The 14,832-nt window shown below is 56.9% G+C and overlaps 1 protein-coding gene across 4 annotated transcripts in view; it reads left to right on the top strand.

Moving 5' to 3' along the window:
* SRCIN1 (SRC kinase signaling inhibitor 1) overlaps positions 1-14,832 on the top strand; it is a 71,278-nt gene extending 56,446 nt beyond the window's left edge. For 2 of the 4 annotated variants that reach the window (XM_057717100.1, XM_057717098.1), the window contains exons 20-21: positions 2,926-3,072; positions 10,105-11,213. In XM_057717100.1, the coding sequence (XP_057573083.1) occupies positions 2,926-3,072; positions 10,105-10,239 (282 nt within the window). In that variant the 3' untranslated portion in view covers positions 10,240-11,213. Of the gene's footprint in view, positions 1-1,322; positions 1,908-2,925; positions 3,073-10,104; positions 11,214-14,429 lie in introns of those variants that run through there. The other 2 variants (XM_057717101.1, XM_057717099.1) reach the window with 2 other exon arrangements.

Genomic DNA, 14,832 nt, shown 5'->3' with positions numbered 1-14,832 from the left:
CGTCCAGGGGTGAGCAGTATGGCAGGGCTGCCCGGGGCTGGCTGTGCCCTCGGCACCTTGGCCTGCTGCACCCAGCCACGGCCCCTTTCTGGCCCTGGAAGCCAATCCTGAAGGGGTCCAGTGGGCAGAGCCCCTCCGCTGGCCCTTTGGGCTGGCTGCCCCTCTGCATCCTGAGGCACCACCGGGCAGGGGAGCCGGGCGGGCCTGGGTCGCCCTCTCTGCCTTTCCAGGCTGCACCTCCCACATCCAGGTAAGCAGGGGGCAGGGCTGGGTGGGTCGCCTTGGGGAAGGGGACTGGGGGTCCCTGCTGCCCCCCTTGCATCTCCCCGTGGCTCCTTTTAGTGGAAAGAGCACTGGACTTGGAGTCAGACTGCCTGGGTTCAAATCCTGGCTCTGCCACTAGCTAGCTGGGGGTAAGTGACCTTGGGTAAATTACACGACACCCCCCCACCTCAATTCCCTCACCTGTAAAGCGATGAGAGTAGTGGCCACTGCGTGGGAAACAGAAAGGATTAAAGATGAAAGCGTATATGGCAGTTCCTGGTACAAGACTCTGCTCAGAATTAGACCAGAATTCACTCAAGTTGGGGTAGGGCTGATTGGGGGCCTCTCTCTTTGCCCCCACCAAAGCCAGAGCCAGGGAGGCTCACGCAGAGGCAGATGCTCTAGCTTTGCCCAAGCCTGTGCAGCAGAGGGACTTGGCCAAGCCCTTCCCACTGTGGCTGTGAAGCCCTCAGAGAAAGCTCCGGAAGTGGGGGCTGGGGACCAGGAGTCCCTGGCCTGAAACGAGGATGTCAGGCCCACCCTCCGAGGCCAGAGGCCAACACCTGGTCTCCACCCAGCCGGGGCTGTGGGCCTCGGACCTTCAGTTCAATTCAACAAATAGCTAATATCTATCAGGCACTCACACTGTGCCAGGCCCTGTTCCGAGCACGTGCCCGCGTGAGCTTACTGCCTCCGCCACCCGCCTCACGTCCTTGTTATCCCGTCGCCAGACCAGCAAACTCTCGGCAGTAACCATGAGACCTGCTCCCAGAGTTTAACATGCGTGATGAGACGTAAACATGTATGTGTGCTTCTAGGTAAGCTGGCATCTTTGCCAAAAAGTGGAGACTCTAGGGAGAGGTAGAAAGAGGCCTGAGTTCTAGCCCCAGGTTTGCCACTGATTTGCGGAGTGAACTCTGTCAGGACCCTCCCCTTGTCAGGTTTGCCATCCGTGAAAGGAGGGAGCTGGGCTCACCCACACGTAGCACCCCCATCCCAGCTCGGGGGTGTGTTGGTCACAGGGATCACACCCTCCTTCCTCGTTCTCGTCCCTGCAGGCTGCCACGGGCCCCAGGCCCTTCTGCGTCCCCCAGATCATCTTGACGGAGTGTGCCCCCAGCCCTCCCTCCCCACCAGAGGCCAGGCTTGAGGAACGCGGTCGCAGGACGGCCCCCACCCCACGACCCCGGACCCTGGCTGGCAGTGGGAGGGGCTGGGATAAGCCACGGGCCCCACCAGGGGTAGTGGCGGAGGCTTCCCAGCCAGGGAGCAGCTCGATGCTGGAGAAGGAAGGGGCTGCCCTGAAGAGACTGGGGACACAGGGCTGCAGCCCAGAAAAGGGAGGAGCTGGGATCCCCTGTCCTCAGGGTCCTGCCCCAGACAGGACCAAGGAGCCCTCCACGGCTGAGACCCCCCCAGAAGAGACCCTCAGGGACTCTGGACACGATGCCCAACCCTGCAGTGGGGAGCGCGGGGGTCAGCGTGCTGCTGGCCTGGGCTGCACGGGGCGCAGTGCCACCACCCAGCGGACGGACAGCCTGGAGGAGACGCTCCGGGAGCTGGAAGCCACCCTGAGCCAGATGGGCACAGCCGCTGCCGCGGGGCCCCCTGGCAGCCCCCCACCCCTGCCCCCTGGTCCGCAGGTGGCTGCCTCCTGCCCCGTCCTCGCCTCTTATCTTCCTGCTCCAGTTTCTCCATCTTCAGAGCTGGAGGGGGTGGGGGGCTGCAGGAGCCGCACGCCAGCCCCCTCCTCCCGCTGGCCTTCTCTCAGCCCCGCCACCCTCCTGGGAGCCTAGTGCCAGGTCGGGTTTGCAGGCAGAGCCCCTGGCAGGCTGGGAAGCCGGCCTGTCCAGGGATCAGCCTAACCAGCCCTAGCGGGGACCAGGGCCTCTCCCCTCTGCTCTGTATCTGTAAACCGACAAATAAAGTTCTTTCCCCCTTTTCCATCCCCACACTCCCCTCCTCCTCTCCTGCCTGACTCTCTCTGTCTCTGTTGTTTCTCTGCCTGCGCCTCTGGATCCCCAGAGCCCTTCTGGGCAGGCCTAGTCCCTGGGGTGGTTCAAGGGGTCTGGACTGGTCCATCCCGAGGGAGACTTCGCCCCCATCCTCCCATTCAGAGGAAGATGTGGGCCTGGGGCTGCCAATCCTTCTTTGCCGTTATAAAGACCCCTCCCCCAAATCTCAGCCATGTTCTCCCAGGCCCGAGATGGGGCCCCCTGCCCGGACTGGGGGTGGTGTCAGGGACCCTCATTTTAAAAGTGGCTCCCCCAGGGAATTCCCTGGCGGTCCAGTGGTTAGGACTCTGCGCGTCCACTACAGGGGTCACGGGCTTGGTCCCTGGCCAGGGAACTAAGATCCTGCATGACTCGAGGCACAGCCAAAAAAAAAAAAAAAAAAAAAGTGGCTCCCCCAGAAGGAAAGGTTTTCCTTCTGCCACAGGGAAGCCACCAAAGAGTTCTCACTCGCGAGCTGCTGGGAACCGGGCTGAGGGCCCGTCCCTTCTCCTGCAGGGAGGCCTTAAACCTGGCCTCAGAGAGTGGACCTGCATCCTGGACGGGGGTGTGGTGCCAGGGAGGGCTCTCCAGGTCTCGGGGGGCCCACTGTGTCTAGGGTTCCTGTGTGATCCCACCACCAACCCCAAACCTGTTCCTCTTCCTGCAGAGTGGGGGTGGCAGCGTGCCACCCATGAAGGTGGTGACTCCGGGGGCCTCTCGGCTGAAGGCGGCCCAGGGCCAGGCAGGCAGCCCCGACAAAGGCAAGCATGGCAAGCAGAGGGCGGAGTACATGAGGATCCAGGCCCAGCAGCAGGTAAGCCTGGGTACCACGGGGGCGGGGCCTCGGCTCCAGCCAGACCCCCTCCCCTTCCCCACTGGCAGCACTGTGCGCTCCTGCTGTGTGCTGGCATCTCCTGCCAGTATTCCTGTGACCACCTTCCTGCTGGCTGCCCAGAGAGATCCTCCCTGCCAGGACTGCCCCACCGGTCCCTTAAACCATCTTCTTCCTCTCTCCAATCCCAGTGTTCAGGTAGTTCTCAACCAGATCCCTCCTCTCTCAGAAGGCCCCTCACTCAGGGCCAGAGGGGGCCAGCTCCCCAGCTGTGCCTAGATGAGGCAGAGTGAGCAGGCTCTAGTCCCGCCAACCCCAATGCCTGGGCCCTTCTAAGGCCAGTGGCACGAGGTGTGGCAGGGGCCTTTATGCCCCTGTCTTCCTGCTGCTCTACTCCCTTCCTCTGCTTCCTTCTCTCTGCTCTTACGTCCCACCTGCTCTTAAGTCCCACCTGCTCCTTGGGACCCCCATTCTCATCTCAGCCTCCCTCTTAGCTGTTAGGCCACCTCCCAGCTGAGGGAGAAACGAATTTTGCATCTGCTTTTCAGTCTTGTGTTTGGGTTGCAGTGGGGTCCCTGCTGACATTAATGAGGAGGGGGAGAAAGGGGAGATGTACTTTGGCCCCCTGGTGGGGTAGGGGTGACATGGAAGTGGTGGGGGTGCTGCACCCTCTTTCAGATTAAATTAGTGGGCTTGGGGATGGTATATAGAGTTGACAGCCTCACCCATGGGTGTTTCTGCCCTGTATCCCACCAGTGACCCGGTCAGAAGATGCAGAGTGGTCCTTGGGCCTAGGTGTTGAGAGAGACCTTTAGTGCACTCATTTGGTTCCGTAAATATTGCCAAGCAGTTTCTGCAGGCCAGGTCCATTCTGAGTGCTGAGTGGAAGTGGCGGGGTGTGAAATGTCCAGATGCTGTGACTTGAAGAAAGTTCTAGGCTCAGAGGCAGGAAGTTAGAGATAGGCAAGTCCAGACACCTCCTTTACAGACGAGGGGACAGCTCAGAGAAGGAAAGGGACTTCCCAAGGGCCCACAGCAAGATGGCATCAGAGCCAGGACTGGGACCCGGGGATCCCAAAGCCCTTCCCCCCACATGGCTCTGGGCTCACAGACGCTGGAGAGTCCAGTGGAGACGGGCCCCCACTAGCTCCCTGCTGGCCCACCATCTTCCTTATGGGTCCCCAGACACACCCTGCCAATCCCACCGCCAGCCCTTTTTCATGCTGCCACCGGGGATGAGGTCCCCTTGTCCTGTCCAGGCTGGTCTCTCCTCTGTGTCCAGAACGGCACCTGACATTCACGGGGTGTTCACTTGTGCCAGACACACGTTAGCTCATTGCACTCTCACCACTCTAAGGAAGGGCCTTAGTATCCCCTTTGACAGATGGGGAAACTGAGGCTTTATCCAAGGTCACACGGCTGGCAAGTGGTGGAGCGGGGGTCAAATCCAGGCTGACATCCCCATCCTCCTCCCCCACCCCTCCCCCCTCCCTCCACGCCCCCTGCACAGATTTGCTTCAGTCTCTTCAGTGGGTGCCTCCCCATCTCTCACCCTAACTCCCAACGCCCCCAGCGCCCCGCTCCCCTGCCTGCTGCCCTCTGTCCTACCCCTCCAGTCACCTCCATCGCCGCCACGCACTCTCCTCCATTCATTCCTCGGCCCACTCCACTCCCGCTTCCTGCTTCCCTCCAGCCTCACCACTGGGCTTGGCTAGGTCTCCAGGGGCCTCGAAATGGCCTCTACACACCACGCTCTACCCACCTCTCTGCAGCGTGTTGGGCATATACCCTGCCCCCACACACACACTGGGGGGCTCTGAACCCCCTGCTCCCTGGCATCCTCTCCTCCCTGTCGCCGCCCTCCAACCCTCCTGGCTCCTTTCCGGGCGACTCTCCTCTGCCCACCTCTTCACTCCTCTGCCCACTTCCCCCAGCCTCTTTGCCGCTCATACCACATGCTCCTGTCCTCCGGCACCAGGCACCATCTGCCCCTGCCCAGGTCTCTGTTCTGAGCTCAAGCCCACCCCAGCTGTGCGCCCCTCGGGAAAGTCACCCGCTCCGGGCATCCACCCACGCGAAGGGGTCTCCTGACCTCCCCTCTGCCTCACCTCCTCGAGGTACATGATGACCTCCCACACACCTGCTCTGGCTGTATCTCTCTCACTTTCGCTTTTCTAGAAACCTTTCTTTAAAAAATCATCTTCTCTCTAATGAAGTATTACGTGTTCCTTGTGGAAATGTTTTAAAGAAACGTTGTAAGGCAGCAAGGGAAAAAATCATCTTGTGCCCCAGTGCGTGTCCTTCTAACGTTTCCCTGCGACTTCTGTGACCCTTAACCTATCTCCCCAGACCTGCAGGGTGGGGAGAGTTGTCTGGAAAATGCTGATTTGATTTTATCATTTCCCCAGCTTATCACCCGTGTCCTCCAGCCCCATCCAGCTAGGTAAAAAAAAAATCAAAATTCCCTCACTGGGTGCCCTGGCACTTCATGACCAGCCTCAGCTACCCCTGCCCTGTTCCCCCTGCTCCCCATCCCTGCCCCAGCCCCTCCATTTGCTCCAGCCACTCTGCATCACCTGGCCCTCTGTCCCCAGGCCGGGGCATCATTCCATCCCAGCTCAGTCCATGACCATGGTCAAAATCCTCTGCTTTTTGCAGGTGCTTTCCTCATCTGTACAATGGGGACAAAAACACGGGCAAGCTTCTGAGCTCATGTAATACCGGCTGTGGGAAAGAGCTTCAAAAGCCACATAGCTCTCTCCAAAGGGAAGAAATCACCACCGTGCTTCGCTGCACTGTAATTTGTCAGGGCCAAGGGCTGGGCAGCGGCCTCTCCCTCATCTCGTGGTTCTAACACTAGGAGCTCAGAGGTGCCTTGACAATGATGAGGGGGAGGGGAATAGAAGTGCCAGGACCAGACAGAGAAATCCGGGTAGAGGAGTCGAGAAAGTTCCAAGAGGGGGTGTAACAGTGTCTGATACGACAGAGAAGTCAGAGAAAATGATTGAGGAAAAGCTCTTGGATATTGTGCTGAAGATTCAGGGGCGGGATGAGAGCCAGATTCCCAGGGGACAAGGATCAGGGCTTGGCACAGGCGTGAAACTGTGGACACCCCCTCTTTGACTAGGGCTAAGCAATCTATTGGACATCTAGTGTATTTCCTCAGATGGCTCCAGTTAAGAGATTTTAATGAAGGGAACCGCAAGAGATGTTGAGTCACCCAGGGACCAGTGAGAGCAGGAAGCTGGACCTCCCTGGGGAGAGTGGGGGAGAGGAGCCTGGGGACATAGAGTTTAGGGAGTCCTGTGAGAGCTGGACAGTAGGCGCTATAGTTATGGAGGACACAGCGTGCCTGTGACACGGTACCAAGTGGACAGGGAGCAGAGAAGAAACTTCACCCCTCTCTCTTTCCGCCCTGTCATAATCCCCACTGGTCAAACCCAGCCAAGCCAGTCAGCCAAGGCATGGAGAGCGCAGAGCAGGGCAGAAATCGGATCTGGGGTTGGAGAGGCAAATAGAAAACAGTCAGCACCCCTTTTCTGTACCAATTTTAAGTATCTTATTTAATCCTCATAACAACTATATACCTTTAAAAATATGTGCATTAACCACTTTGTCACTACTGCATCACTACAGCACCTAGAACAGTAAATATTTGTTGGTTAGGTGAATGAATGGATGAATGAATGAATGAATTTGCCATTGATCAGGCCCAAGCCAGATGGAAATAGACAATGCAGACTTGAAATGTTAATATACTAATGATAAAATAGTAGCTACCATTTATTGTCTGCATCCTCAGTGCAGGCACTGGGCCTCGTGCTCTGCGCGCATCGTTTCATGTGAATCTGAGGCTGTAGGGACTGTTATCCCTGCTTTGTGGGTGAGGGCATGAAGACCCAGAGAGATACCTGCCCAGGGTCACACGGTTAGGAAGTGGGAGAGCTGGGACTTAAACCCAGGTCTCCCAGATACAAATTCTGCTTGTCCTAATGCTGGGATTCTACTGCTTTGCTGGGAAGCATAACTTCGTGGGGGCCACCAAGCCTCGGGGAGAACAGCACTGGTGATGGGAATGCTATTCACGAGAACATTAGGGGAGCAACGCTGGGCCTCACATGGAGCAGTTTGAGTGGTTTTAGAGGCAAATAACAGAAACTCCAATTCAAAATGGCTTAAACGACAAGGAGAGGTGTTATCTAACAAACCAAGAAGAAGGGAGGCTCCAGGGTTGGGGAATTTGACAGCTCAAGGACAGCAGGACATGGGTTCCTTCCATATTTCTGTTCTATAGGCCCATCACTACCCCCCCACCCCCACCCCACACGGCTGCCTTCATTCCAGAGGTCCTAGGCACACAGGTCATTTAAGGAGCAGGAGAACCTTCCCCAGGGGCCCCTACCCGATCTCCCCTCTCTTCACATGCCCAGCTCTAGATCAGGAGAAGGGAACAGCTTGAATTGCCGTTGGTTTTATCAGAACCCATTCCCCTTGGGCTGGGGGAAGCCCCACCTCTTCCGAAAGCCCGGTGCCTGATTCAGGCAAATAGCAAGGGAGAGGGGCGTGTGGGCAGGGGGAGGTGGCACTGGAAATGGTCCTGGAGGAGGCGCCAGCAGGACTGGTAGCATCAAGATGATCTACACTTGTGTGCAGATCTGTGCCTCGTAGCCTGGAGGGACAGGTCAGCAGGCTCAGGGCGCACAGAGGCGGCGAGACTCTGACCCACGGGAGGAGGAGGGGCGTGGGATTCAGCCCTTTGGGTCTGGCTGATGGTTCCAGTCTCCCCCAGCTAAAGCTGACCATCCACGAGGTTTCTGCCTGTCACAAAGATGGCAGAGCTCTGTTTCTCTGGACATAATTAAGAGCCATAGGGGGAGGACTGGCTGGTGACATGGAAGCAGTGGGAACCTTCAGGGATGGCAGCTGTGCCAGCTGAGAACTCAGAGCAGCACACGTCAGGGTCACTGCGCACAGCTGGACCTGCTCCCGCAGCTTCAGAAAAGTGGGTTTTGGAAGCTGCTGTGGCCAGTCTCCGGGGAGGGAAGATGGCCTGAGAGGATGTTACAAAATACACGTTCATAGAGCAAGTATAAGAGGTCCCCGTGAAGAAGAGGGGTGTCCATGTAAGCCTGCTGCTGCTAGCTGGAGTTCAAAGGCCTTGCACTGGCTGAGGGAGAAGGGGGACATCGCCTGGGTGAGGACACGTCACCTGAGTGAATGCGGGAGTCAGGTGGCAGCACGAACTGGAAGGCAGGTGTTCCGAAGACCAAAGCTCGGAATAGACCCAGGCTCTTGGCAAATGCTACAGGCAGGGAACAGAGAAAGTTTTTAACTAGAGAGGCGAGCTGTGGCCAAAGAGGACAGCCAGGAGGGAACCAACAGCTGGCTTGGGACACGGTGGGATGTGAAGAGACACGGGAGAAAGCAGATGTGCTCCCCTCCCACCTGGCTTTGGGAGAAAGAACTCTGGCGGGACTGCAGCCCAGAGTAAGCGACTAGGGAGTAAGAGAGCTCTTGATTGTCTTTAAATGAGTCTGTCTCCAGGCCTGGGTACCGGAACCCTGCGAACACGGGCACGCCTGGCACATGGCACTCGGCAAAGAGCTGTTAGGATGTGGGGCTGCAGGCCTGGAACCCCTCTGAGTAAGGAATGAGCAGCCACAGTCAGGACGAGAAGAGTTAGAAGACCCAAACAGGGAACGCTTGCCTGGATTTTCACAAAGGGGAAAACGTAGACCACAGACTACAGTGTGGTGAGCAGCACCCAGAGGTGGACCGCTGTGCCTGTGTGGGAGGAGAGCTGTGACCAGCAACCTCAAGGGCGGGTTCACTGTCAGCCAGTCAGGTGCATGCCGTCTCCTTGGTTCCCTTCCAGCCTGCGAGAGGCACCATCTGGCATTCCGCCTGCGAGGCGGCTGACAGAGGCTGCCCAGCAGCTGGGTGATAACGCAGGCTGGGGAGAAATGGCGTGCCCGTGCGCAGACCTGACCTGCAGGAGGTCTCTGGCCGTGTGCCACAGCACTCCGCTTCCAGCCCTCATCCCTCCTGTGTTTCTTCATCAGGGTAGTTCGGCCGCTAAGCAAGGCGAGGAGAGACAGTGGCTCCAACTATAGGGAGGAAACCCGCTCGAACCCAGTGACCTCAGAGTTAGCTGTGCGGCGGGATCATGTGCGGCGTCTGTCTAGGAAGCAGATTCCTGAGTTCACACTAGAGATGGATTCTGGAGCGGGGCCCTGGAATCTGCATTTGGGACAGGTCCTCCCCTCGAGGTGATGCTCTGGAACAATATCACACCTCCAGGACCAGTGTAGATGCAGGGGGTCTGCTGGAGGTGAGGAGGGGGCACAGCTGTTTCTAACTGTCAGAGGTGGCCCCTGAGTGCCGAACACACCGTGAGAGGGTGACCTCCCAGTACCCACAAGGCACAGCGCGAAGCTGGAGGAACACTTGCAGGGGTGGAGGGGGTGGTCTTTAAGGAAGCGCTCCCCATGCAGACAAGCTCACTCCTCATTTGCCACCGTAAAACCTCCTGCTGAGGTTGGAAGGGGCCCTGGCTGGTTGGGACTAAGCGCCCACCTACTCCCAGCCTGGGCTGCTCCCCTCCTGCCTCTCCTTTGGCAACGAATGTTTCACGTCTTCCTCCCCTCCCCCGCCCTCTCCCGGCTCCGCTCCCCACCGCACCCGGTCTGGTCCTGGTCCCCATCCTGGCCCTGGGCTGCCCTCCGTCTGGTCTCTCTGCTGCCTCCTCTTTCCCGTCAGTAACCGCGGACCCGCCCTCGCAGCCCAGGCTCTCTGTTCCAAGCCTGTGCCCCTTTCTGCCCCTGCTGTGCCCCGCCCCCCCTCCCTGTCTCAGGGGACCACGCACTCTCTCCAGAGGCTCCTCTGCTTTCTACTTTCCGCAGTTAATTTTCCCTTGGATTTGAGGAGGTTTTTCATTTTGTAAAACTGTAACTGGGGATCCACATGAAGGCTCCCCTTCCTCTCTCTGACCCCTGACCCCTGTTTTTGTTCCAGGCCACTAAACCGTCTAAAGAGATGAGTGGGTCGAATGAGACCTCAAGCCCAGTCTCAGAAAAGCCCTCTGCTTCCAGAACCTCCATTCCTGTATTGACTTCCTTTGGGGCGAGGAATTCTTCCATCTCCTTCTAGAAGCCTGCTTACACCCCCGCCCCAGCCTGCCCCCTCCCTCATCCCTGCCATTTCCCTCTCTCCTCTGCCTCCCTTGATCTCCCCCCCATCCCCACCCTATTCTCCAGACCCTCCGAAGGGTTTCCCACGGATGTGGCCCTCCTCGGCTCTCTGCCCATCCCCTGTTGGTGTTTTTGGTTTTGTAAATGATTCACTTTTAATTACCTTTTTTAAAAAAAAAAAAAAAAAAAGCAAACCAGTAAAATGAAAAACCAAAACACACCACCTTCCCTTGATTTCCGGTTCCAAAATGGCGCACTTCCTGTCATCATCCCTGCTTTTCTCTTTCCCCACTTTCCCTCCCAAGTCCATCCAGAAGTTCCTGCACACCTGCCCTCCCTTTTTGTCTCCCCCACACTTGTCCTAAGAGCACTCCAAACAAACTCTGAGCCATGGAGGCTTGGAACCGTGAGACACCCCCCTCTCCCCTTCCTCGGAAATCTTCCTGGAGGAAAACCTGGACGTTGGACCAACCCCAAAATCAGGCTGGAAAATGGGACGTAGGGAGACTTTGGCCCTGGAGGTGCCCCACCCATCCAGCCTCGGGATGTGACTGAACTGTGTTGCTTCTCTGCTCCCGTCCACACATGCCTGGGTAGGCCTGGAGTCAAGAGAGACGAGTTGGAGAGGGAGGCCAGAGTTGAAGGGGCCTCAGGGTGATGTGAGGCCATTGAATCTGTGTGTCCTTGGAGAGGAGCTGGCTTTCCCGGACCACCTTCTTGGGGTGAGGAGCTGCCTGGCCTGTGCTGATTGGAGGAAGGGGCGCCTTTGGACTGCTTGTTGTGGACGGTGGGTTGAACAGACAGCCTGACACTGGGGATATTGCCTTGGGAGAGGGCGGCCCCAAGGAGGGGTATTTGGTACTTTTAGTTTCCTAATTTAGCACTTTAAATGACATTAACTTATTTAATGGGGGTGGGGTAGGCAAGAATGAAGGGCCCAGCCAATTAGATTTTGAGGCCTGGGGGGTGGGGTGGGGGGGTCTGGTTGTGAGGGAAGTGAGGGGAATAGAGAGGGGTTTGATGGGGGGCAGTGAGGACCGCTCTGACCCCACAGGTGGGGTGACTTGACCTTCAACCATCCTGTTTGAGATGTGAGGGTTTTCAGGGAAGGGGTGAGAGATGGTTTTTACTTGGGGAGCTGGTGACACCTGGTGAGATCCTCAAGGGTCCCTGAGGCCTGACCAGCCAGCCAGCACCCTCCAACCTGTGGGCACTCGCCTTGCAGAGGCTGTGGGCAGTGAGGCCTTCAGGGGTCCTGAGAAGGGGAGGGAGAGACCAGTTTTGGCTCTCAGCCCTGGCCTCCCTGGGGCACAGTGAGGGGCCAGCAGAGAGAGTATGTGGATGGGGGAGGAGGAAGAGGATGCAGTGGGGTCCCCAGGGAGCAGGGTTCCTACTTGGAGCACAAAGTGGGGTAAGCACAGGGGAGGGGGGTTGGGGTTAGTCTCCCTGAGTAAGCACAGAAGGAAGGAGCCACTGAAGGGGCAGAACCTCCTAGACCGTGGGGCCTGGCGCTTGGGGAGAGCCAGGGGGAGCTGTTGAGGGTTGGGGCAGGAGGGGAAATTGGGTTGTGTTCCTTCATTTCTTTCTTTTTTTGTTGTTGTTTTTGTTGGCTCATCCTTGTTTTCTAGCTTTGGATCATTTTTGTACAAAGGCAAGCGAGCCTTTTTGAAAAATAACAAAAGAAGAGGAAAAAAAATCCATCCTGAAAAAAAAAAAAACCCTGGAAAATAGAAAAAAAAAGGACCTCATAAATGATGCAATTACTTTTAATTGCAGGCAACTCTTTACATTTAAGTGAAGTGTCTTAACATTTTATATTGTTTTAAAAATATATTTACATATTATATATATATAATATACGTAATATAAATATATATAAATATTTAAAAAAGAAAAAAAAAGAAAACCACGGCACTCTCTCCCTGGCCGCTGTTTTGGCAGGGGAGGGGGCTGGAGGGGGGGCACATTGGCCTGGCTTCTGTGGTGCAGTGAAATGGTTTGGTTTGATTCGGCTGTACAGAGACCCCCTGACTTGGGAGGGGAGGGGGGAGTGGTGCCCCCTCCTCCCTCCACTCCATTACTCTTTGCTTGCTACTCTTCCCTTGCCCCACCTCCCACCCTCGGCCCTGTGCCCTGAACGTTTGCCACACCGTCATTGTCCTGAGTTGAACGTCCCTTTGTGGGGGGAGGGGGAGGGGCGTGTCCATCCACGAGGGGCCGGTGGAGGGAGTCCTGTGCCCCAGCCCACCTGCTCACACGGAGCCCAGTGAAATTTGCATCGTTCACTTCGGTGCCGGCACATTTACAGGAAGAGTTGTGCACAGCTCTGTGTGTGTGTGTGTGTGTGTGTGCGTGTGTGTGTGTGTGTGTGTGTGTGTCCACTGGCACAAGTCCATTTATTGGTGTGCGGAGGGAAGGAAGCATGAGCGTGCACAGGTGTGACCTCCCACACATGTGTGCAGAGAGACATGCACACGGCGGTGCATGTGGCCGGCCTGGGCACTGGCACGTGCCCACCTGCACTTTGGTGTGGAGGAGCTTGGAGTGTGAGAACGCCTGTAATGTGTGTGTGCGGGTGTGGCAGCTGCCAGACCTGTATGTGTGTGGACAGAGGGGTGTATGTACGTGGAGGTGCATGTGAGCTGTGCGTGTGCACGCACATGCGTGTAGACCCTGTGTGTGGGAGCACCGCTCACTCCGGCTCCCCTCCAAGCCCCCGGCCCCTGGGCCCTCTCCAAGCCCCCAGCACGCCAAGGCCCCCCCAGCTGCATGCGCCCATCAGTGTGTGCTTGACCAAGAGCAAACCAAGACGTCTGGGGGGACCCCTGTGCCTGGTCCCCCCAGCCCCCTCCCACTGTGCTGTGTTACTCGCATGGGGGGTTCCTCTCCCGCCCTTTCCACAATCTGCTGTTTCCCCAGGAGCCTGGGGCCTGAGGCTCTGAGAAGGGTCCCAGGTGGGACCCCCCCCCAGGGCAAGCCCAGCTCCACACCCTGCCCTGTCCACCCCGTAGGGCCCGTGTTGGTGTAGCAGTGATGGCTTCTGTGGATATTCTGTGACCTCTGTCAGTGTAACTTGACAATTTCTAAATGGAAAAGGGTTGCTGTGTGTTCTCTGTCTCTCTTTTTTAATGTCCCTTTTCTTCTCCCACTTTCCTGCTCTCTTTCCTTTTCGGTTTTTCTAGCCGAGTGTTTGGGGCTTAAATAAAACTTGTTTCTTTTTCCTCACCTGAATCTCCTTCCTAGAGGCTGCTGTCTCATTATTTCTCATCCTCTCACCTAGAAGGTGCCGGGCTGGGTGGGGTGGAGGGTGGGGAATCCCTGGCAGCAGCTGCCCCTCAACTTAGCTGGCAGAGCAGGAAGAGGGAGGGGCCGCAAAGGGGCCCTGGGGCTGCTGCTGCCTGCCAGAGCCCGTGAGAACCAACGTCACCGGGACGCTGGAGAGGAACTCCGCTAACTCCCGGGGTGCCAGCTGTCCACCATCAGCGAGGAGGCTCCTGGCATCACTTACACCAGCAAGCGACAAAGCGTTAGGCGTCTCGCCCAGAGTCACACAACTACTTAGATGCAGAATCAGGATTGGCGTCCACCTCTGCCCGACTCCAAACCCAATGCTTTCCCCCCAAAACCAAGTCGGGTCTGCTTACCTCCATCCGTCCCCTGGGTCGGGTCATGGCCTCCTGCCCTTTGGGTGGGATGAGCCTTTAACGGTATCCACCCATCCTACCAAGAACATCAGCTTTCAAACTCTTTTTTAAACTGTAACTCCCAGTAAGAAACCCATTTTAGGGACTCCCCTGGCAGTCCAGTGGTTAAGACTCCACACTTCCACTGCAGGGGGTGCGGGTTCAATCCTCGGTCAGGGAACTAAGATCCTGCGTGCCATGTGAAGCAGCCAAAAAAAAAAAAAAATCCATTTTACATCTCAATGATTTAGACATGTCCACACACACAAAGACCCTCATATTTAGTGAAATAGCACCTACTGTATACAACGCACTCTGCTATTTTCTGTTACATTCTAAACGTTTGATCACAACCCACTGAATGGATTTCATGACCCTTGAGTGGGTCAAAACCCACAGTTTGAAAAATACTCGTCTGAAGATTCAGCCCCAGTGACGTTGCATTTCTGCTTTGTCCTCCCCAAAGGCCCACTGACTCCACTTACTCCATGGTGGCCTCTGAAATGAGAAGACCCCCGAGAGGAGATTTACCCTCAATTCTGGTTGGGTAGGGGCCCTGGACCCTGGCCCTGTAGCCAGTGAGCTGCCTGAACCCTTCCAGGGTACAATATCAGAGTCTAGGCTGCGCTGCCATCGAGTGGGCCAGATGTCCTGCTTGGGTTTTTGAAGTTTTCCTGGAATTCTGAAGGCTGTGCCACTGTCCCAGCATGTTCCAAGGGCCCTTGAGGCTGCCCTTCCAGGCATTCTCCCGCTTGGCTGAGACGTGAGGTATTATTGGGCCTCCTCTACTCTGCCCCACAAAACCATCCCCTCCGTCCCGTGAGGTAATGCCAGTGGCCTACAGCCACCCTCTTCCAGGCCTCACTGGA

Source organism: Hippopotamus amphibius, chromosome 17, assembly GCF_030028045.1.
Source record: "Hippopotamus amphibius kiboko isolate mHipAmp2 chromosome 17, mHipAmp2.hap2, whole genome shotgun sequence".
NCBI lineage: Eukaryota > Metazoa > Chordata > Mammalia > Artiodactyla > Hippopotamidae > Hippopotamus > Hippopotamus amphibius.
The sequence above is the reverse complement of the archived record's forward strand: the minus strand, read 5'-3'. Positions and strand labels throughout refer to the sequence as shown.